This window comes from Plasmodium malariae (assembly GCF_900090045.1).
Source record: "Plasmodium malariae genome assembly, chromosome: 2".
NCBI lineage: Eukaryota > Apicomplexa > Aconoidasida > Haemosporida > Plasmodiidae > Plasmodium > Plasmodium malariae.
Window position 1 is genome coordinate 39,994 of NC_041776.1, and position 8,733 is coordinate 48,726.

Sequence of the window (8,733 nt, forward strand, 5' to 3'; positions counted from 1 at the left end):
TAAACATCCTTTTAATTATCCCTTTTTTTTTTTTTTTTGAAATAAATATGAACAGTGATACAATTACAATACAAATATAGTATAGTAATTATAGTAATATATTCTTTTAAGCCTTGCATTTTATATAAAAACAATATTGTTTAAATATCCATTCAGACTAATTATAACAAAAAGCAAAATTTTCTTCTTTCATTTTATCCCCTAATATTTATGGTACGTCTAATTATATAGTATATAAATATAACACTAGTTTGTGTAGTAAAAGAGTAAAATAAAAAAAGAAAAAAAAACATTGCTTGGGTCCACTTTACGCCAGGAGATAAAAGCTTTTTTTATATTTATTGTTTTCAAGTTTGCTGCAATGTTATTATAAATTTACAAAATGACAGAAGTTTATATTAAACATTAAAAAAAAAGTTTATATTGCTTGTAAAAAAATATACATAGTAATATACATTAATAATAATAATAATAATAATAGAAGCAGATTATTTCTAACTATATAAAACTATTAAAAAAATGCATATATATACTGACGCATATCAAATGATACGTTAGTCGTCTCAACACACAAAAAAAAAAAAGAAAGAATAATAAAATAAAATAATTATAATATAGTAAAATATAACAATATAACGATATAGAAATATAACAACATAACGATATAGAAATATAACAACATAACGATATAGAAATATAACAAATACGATATAGAAATATACATAACGATATAGAAATATAACAATATAACGATATAGAAATATAATAACATAACGATATAGAAATATAATAACATAACGATATAGAAATATAATAACATAACGATATAGAAATATAACATTATAACAAAACGACAAAAAAAAATCTTCCAAAATTGTTAAACAGTAAACATTTTAATAATACATGATAAATATATCAAAATGAATAATTATAAATTTTAACAACATTGCTATTCCTACGCCAAAAAAAAAAATATACATATACACATGTAGATGTACACATGTAAATGTACACATGTAGATGTGCACATGTAAATGTATACATGTATATATATATGTGTGAAATATATGTAATGTATATGCAAAATATGTATTTATATATGCATATATGGATATATAAATATACGCTGCACATAATTCTTACACATTTTAACCCCTGCTATGAGAGATTTATTTTTCCAAATTTAATAAAAAAAAAAAAGAAGAATACACAGTAAATAAAAAGCTTTAAAAATTGCTTAAAAAGTATATTTTGCTAGGGTTAAACAAATTATAAAATATAAATAGAGAAATAAATTAATTATAATAATTAGAATATTTTTAAGCATATTATTTTTAACGTATTAAAAACTTCTTCAAAACAAATCTGCATCTATTTTATTTTAAAATGCATATCATAATTCACTTTTTGTTTTTATTGGTACTGGTATCCACCCTTACAAATAATGGAACCCAAATTTTACATTATCCGGATTTCCAAATAAAATAATAAATTCGGTCATTTTAATACGTGCATATATGTATGTAATCGTACAAGTATATCACCATACACCTATGTGTACATATATTATACACATAATACACATATATATGCACTGATTAATACATTTCAATACCTCATATGATGTAACAACCCTATGCTTAACACGCCCCCCCCCTTTTTTTTTTTTTTCTTGTACTTAAAAATAATCGTTCTGTGTACATATACTTAAAGAAATACATCTCCATTTGACCATTTATTATCCTCATAAACCAAATTTTAAAATCTTTGTTTTGACAATACAACTATATCTCATAACAACATATAAATATACTTTAAACAGTAATATAATTTACATTTTTAAATTGGCATTTACATATAACGCATACAGTTACTATTCTACATATGCATACTTCTAAATTCCACTTTTGTCTAAGTCATTCCTCATACAGTTAACACCCCAACTTATATAACCTACTTTCTTGGCGCTCACTATTAACAGTTTAGCGCAATTCTCATATATGCGCAGATGCACACACATACATGCGTAAACATATAGAACATATACAAATATATTTTATGCACTAAACCTGCCCTACCCACACTAGTGGTACTTAACACATATAAACACACTTAAAACATTTTTGGTTTAAAGCTTCCTACGCTTCCTATGCTTCCTACGCTTCCTATGCTTCCTACGCTTCCTATGCTTCCTACGCTTCCTATGCTTCCTACGCTTCCTATGCTTCCTACGCTTCCTGCACTTCCTGCACTTCCTGTGTTTCCTACTTTTCATTACCCACATGGTTGTATCTCTATATGGACATAATTTCTCTTTTTCAATTCCACACTCCTTTTGGTATTCTTCTTAATAACAAAGGTGGCAAATATCGTTGGTATCAAACGGAAATGGTATATCTTTTTTTGTTTCATACTCTTAACTACACGAAACACACACAAACTCAATCAAACAAACACGCAAACAACCTATTACATCCTGTTTTTATAATGCTACTATTTAATCATTCATTTTTATTATACAATTTTGGGCATTTTTCTTTTGTCAACACACTACAAATGAGCATTTTTTTCTTTCCTTTTCTTTTCTTTATAGATCTTTATTTCATTTTCCAAAAAAAAAAAAAAAAATCTGTCCGCATTGCACATATATGTATGTACATACATGTATCTGTTTGATTCTTTATTTATGGTTTAAACTGTGAAGTGTGGTAACCCAAATTAAAGGAATTGTTTGAATTGTTTGAATTTTGTTTACACATATTATTCGTAATTGACTTTACTTGATCCTTAAATGCTGATTGTATATTTCTCCACGACCTTTTAAATTTCTGCCGTCGTGCATTTACTTCTGATCCTAGGGGTGTAAACTGAAGTTCAGAAAAAAAAAAAAAAAAAAAAATATATATATATTATAGCAGTGATATGAAATGGTGGAGTAGAACAACAAACGGAATAGCGGAGCAAACGCAGAAAAACATATAAACATAAATTACACACTATACATTATGTATTACATGTTATGCATTATACGTTATAAATAATACATTATGTACATGCAAAATGAACATTGAAATACATCGCACAGTGCAGTAATTTTATTTTTTTCCCCATAACGGTGCAATCGTGCAAAAAAAAAAAAAAAAAAAATACTACTGCGCATAATATAATATATTATTATTATTCCATTTTTAATATGATGCAATTTTTATTAACCATATAAAGAATATAAAAGGTTAGAAATATTCCAAATATGGAAAGAAATGATATAAACGTTTTTCCAAATGGTGTTAAATCTCTTTTAATATTCGTAAAGATTTTGAAAGCTGGATACCATTTATATAATGATTCACTGAGATCACATCTAACGCGAGCTAAATCTGGGTACTCCCTTAGAGAAGCAATATTATTATTTCTTCTTAATGGAAGATACAAATGATTATCATAATTTTCAAAAAATACTTGTAATTCATTACATATAGTACTATCTGTAAATCTATCATACATATCTGCTGGACACAAATAGTTCAAAAATTCTCTATATGTATCTAGGCATTCATTTACAAATTTACATACATTTGCATATTTTTGATCATTCCTATTTGATAATATATTCTTAATTTCACTAACATTTTCATTAAAATAAAATAATTTGATTATACCACTTAACATATCATTATTTTCATATACATCTTTTATCATAGTAATATTTTTAAATACTTTATTTCGTACAATATTTTTAAAATAAAACATAAAATCTCTTATATTAATAGAATTAATTGAATCGGATAACTTTTCTACATTACTATATTGCATAAAATCATTATAAACACCTTGAATAGTATCGCTTGTTCCACTATCATCAATATAATTTTCCAATAACCCGAATATTGTAATACAAACATCATTCTCAAGCCTTCCTTCCGAATATAAATTTATTTCATTACATATTGATTGGTAATTATTATATAAACCATTCAAACTATGCGTACTGTATTTAGACCAAATATTCAAATGAGGATACTGAAAGGTGAAAAAGACACAAAATTGGTATAAAATATAAACACAAAAGTGGTATAAATTAAAAACACAAAAGTGGATATGGTGCATATGCAAATACATATAATATATATATTTATAAACATATACATAAATATACATATATATGATTATTAAATAAGCAATACGTAAGTATAGAAACTCATTCTCACAAAGCAATCTCCATGATGCTGCAAGAACACAAGGATCATAAAAAATAATGCAGTTTTAATAAAAAATAAAATAAATAAAAAATAAAATAAAATAAAAAACTAACCTCCTCTTGTAAGGATTTAATAATAGCTGTATCCAGTATTATTTTTTGATTACTTTCCATGTCAAATTTAAAGTAAAAATTCTAGTAACTGAATTCAAATTTTATTAGGTATTTAAAAAAAAAAAAAAAAAAATTGAACAGCATCTATAATAATTTCTCTACTGTTAATATAATATTATTCGGTATACCTCACTCTTTCTTTTTTTTTTTTTCCCTTCAGTTTTAACCTTAATAAATATGAATATTTCATTGTTATGTTATGTATAAACTAAAACCCTACTTTTTTTCATAATAATCTTCTACATTCAAATATATTATGGGGCTTCCCCATTCATTTTAATATTTTACAAATACGATATGCATACGATATATTTTACATATACAATTTATATAAACAATTTAAATATACAATTTATATATACAATTTAAATATACAATTTATATATACAATTTAAATATACAGTTTATATATACAATTTAAATATACAGTTTATATATACAATTTAAATATACAGTTTATATATACAATTTATATACTTAATATACAATTTATATATACAGTTTATATATATAATTTACATACATAATTTACATACATAATTTACATACATAATTTACATACATATACTTTACAAATAACAATATACATGTGTATTTTACAAATATATCATTACTGTATAAATATATTTATACAAATAAAATAATATATATATATATATATATATATATATATACGAAAATTTTCTTGTACAAAAAAAAAAAAAAAAGAATGGAAAAGAAAGGAAAAGAAAGGAAAATCAAATATAAAATAATATTGTTATAATAAATGAGGTATTTTTTATGAGCTATTAATTATTTATAATAATAAGATATTATTTTAAAATATATAGAAATAAATATGATTTGCTATATAGACAGGAAAATATGGCAGTTCAACATAATAAATGCATAAATATATATAATACGTATAGATTTGCGTATAAATATATATAAGTACATACATACATACATACAAATATGCATGTATACGTTTACGGGCACTCTTCTATTCTTATATTGACATGTATAGTATACGAGTAACGCAATGATAAGATAAATTTTATTTTTAATATACGTAATTTTACAATCTCTAAGATACATAAATATATACATATATATTTTTATATGTTCAAAATATTTCCCTGCTTTGTACCCTTTTTCTTCTCCTTTAAAAATAATTTTAAAAATGTAAGATATGATGTTGGGTATAAATAAAAAAATATTTTATACTATTTTTCTTTTTTGGAATTAATAAAATTTTATTGAATTAATTTTATCTAATTTTATATAACTAATTTTATATAACTAATTTTATATGACTAATTTTATTTTTTTAATTCTATTTTTAAAAAAGTTTTAAATGCGAATCCAAAAATATGAAATTTCGTTTAAAGTCCTCTAGTAATATGTTAATAATAAATTTTTAATTTTGTTGTACTGGATCCATAAGTAAGAAAACTGAGAAAATCAAAATAAAAAATTGTAGTTTATTATATATAAGGGTCGTAGAAAATACATTATTATACGCGGTTTAATATATATATATATATATATTTATAAAATGTATTATGTATAAATTATTCGTATAAATTCCTATACATATATACTTGCATATTTATAAATATACATGAACACATAGAATGGATAAACAATAAGTACCCATCTCTTTTGATAATTAAAAAAATATTTATGAAATTTTAAGTGCTCTTTTTCTTTCTTTTGTTTAACTATAATTTTTATTATTACTTTTATGTTCTCACCGATTGTTATAATTAAAAAAAAAATATTTTTCTTTTACCTCTTGTTGTTAACTCTAATTGGAAATTTTTAATATTTTATATTTTTTTTCATATTTAATAATTATCTGTTTATATATATATATATAATATAAATGAAATTGGTAAATTTATATATGTGCAAGTATTATATGCACGTATGGTGGTATATATGTATTGATAATATATTACATGTATGGATAATATATTACATGTATGGATAATATATTACATGTATGGATAATATAATACATATATGGATAATATAATACATATATGGATAATATAATACATATATGGATAATATATTACATGTATGTATAATATTACTTACGTATGATAGTATTACATATGTATGATAGTATTATATATGTATGATAGTATTATATATGCTACCATACGGAAGTTTTACTAAATGAATATTTATCTTTAATAATTCTGTCAAATAATAAAAAGCCAAGAAAAATTATGTTTAAAAAAAGAAATTTTAAAAAAGGGGAAGCTAATATATTTTGCATTTTTCGTAAATATTAAAAATAAGGCTAATTCGAAAGGGAAAATGGTATGAAAAAACCATAAACATACATAAATTAAACATATAAATAAATATACAATTAAATATATAAATAAATATATATTAAACATATAAATAAATATACATTAAACATATAAATAAATATATAATTAAACATATAAATAAATATACATTAAACATATAAATAAATATATAATTAAACATATAAATAAATATATAATTAAGCATATAAATAAATATATAATTAAGCATATAAATAAATATATAATTAAACTTGTAAATAAATAGATAATTAAACAAACGGATAAACGCATAGATATAAATTAAATAAACATAAAAATGAGCATATAAATATACATAAAAGTGAGCATATAGAATATATATATATATATATATATATATATACATACATACATTTAAACTTGGATGTATGCTTATGCGTAATAAATTTGAAAATATTTATGATATTTTTTTTTTTTCTGTGAAATAATTAAGGAAAAGCAAATAAATAATAATATGCGTTTTACATAAATTTATTATGTATACACATGTAGAGTAGGCACATCATTTAATGCGTTCCCTTCAACTGTATAGCTAATTTTGTTTTTAAAATATAACGTTTAAAAATTTTGCTAAATAAACCAATGTTTCATAATAATGCTTTAATGTATTATACACATGTATATAACTATTTTTTTGTATTTTCATTTTTTATTTTGTATTTTTATTTTGTATTTTCATTTTTTATTTTTTATTTTGTATTTTTATTTTTATTTTTTTTTTGGAATAAATTTTGTATAATCCCAAGTGCAAATTTAAAATAGTATTTTATGCAATTTTCATTTAATTCGAAAGAAAGGGGGGATATGAAATCCATTACACAGTATTTTGGTCAATTTAAATAAAATAAAGAGGTTAAAATTGTTTTAAAAAGTAGTTTCACGCACGCAGTAAATTATAGTAATAATAATAATAATAATAATGATAATAATAATGATAATAATAATGATAATAATAATGATAATAATAATGATAATAATAATGATAATAATAATAATGATAATGATATGAAAAAGTATGTAGAACGCTTTCATTTTCGTTATGAGCTACCTCCTAATGGATTAAAAATATTCTTTTGATCGTTGTATATGCACACATGGGGCATAACATTAAAAATCTTTTTTTTATTTTGCATACATTTTATATGTTTTGAAAGTATAATAAGATTGAAAAAAAGTAAATTAATTTTATTTTTGACGAATTTGTTAAATTAATTTTCTTGTTTCTTCCTGATATAATAATTTTAATACCCACACAAATATTACACCAATATTACTTTCTCGTAAAAATTACATAATTATATTTTTACGCATAAAAAGGTACTATTATTAGTGTTACTAAAATATATTAAAAAAGATAAAAAAAGAAGAAAAAAGATAAAAAAAGAAGAAAAAAGATAAAAAAGAAGAAAAAAGATAAAAGCTAAGAGTATGTTTATACGTATTTTGTGAAAAATTTCGTCGCATTTTTTAAGCGTGGAGTATTTTATTTAACTATAACAAATAAACCCGCAAAAAGGAGATAAAATGCTACGTAAATTAATTAAAGTATTTTTAATATTAATAAGATTACAAACATGATGGTACATTTATATAAATAAATAAACAAATGGACAATAGAACAAAATATAGTATAGTACAATATGGTGTTGATATGATCTGGTGTTATACAATGCAATGCAAAATGAGCTGATAAATTTAAACATTTTTGAACAAAAAAAAGAAAAGAAAAAAAAAAAAAAAAAAAAAAAAAAAAAAAAGAAAAGAAAAGAAAAGAAAAGGAATTTTTTTAATTTTAATAAAATACATTAACATATTTTAGAAACGTGTAGTCATAAACATTTTCTAAAAAAATTATTTTTAATGTATTTATTACACACACTGCATTATTTTTATTATTTCCATTTTGCTATGTGTAAATATAGCACTGTCCTTCAGATGAACATGAAAGGGGGGGGGGATATAACACTAAAATACGTTGCCACATTTTTGTTGGTATATTAATAAATTTAT

General features: G+C 21.7%; 1 protein-coding gene across 1 annotated transcript; it reads right to left on the bottom strand.

Moving 5' to 3' along the window:
• Window positions 1–2,684: 2,684 nt before the first annotated feature.
• On the bottom strand, window positions 2,685–4,372 carry PmUG01_02010700 (PIR protein; the record flags this gene model as incomplete). Its single annotated transcript, XM_029008577.1, has 3 exons — window positions 2,685–2,867; window positions 3,214–4,020; window positions 4,313–4,372. 3 exons carry the CDS (start codon window positions 4,370–4,372, stop codon window positions 2,685–2,687), a joined length of 1,050 nt encoding a protein of 349 aa, XP_028860123.1.
• Window positions 4,373–8,733: the final 4,361 nt, after the last annotated feature.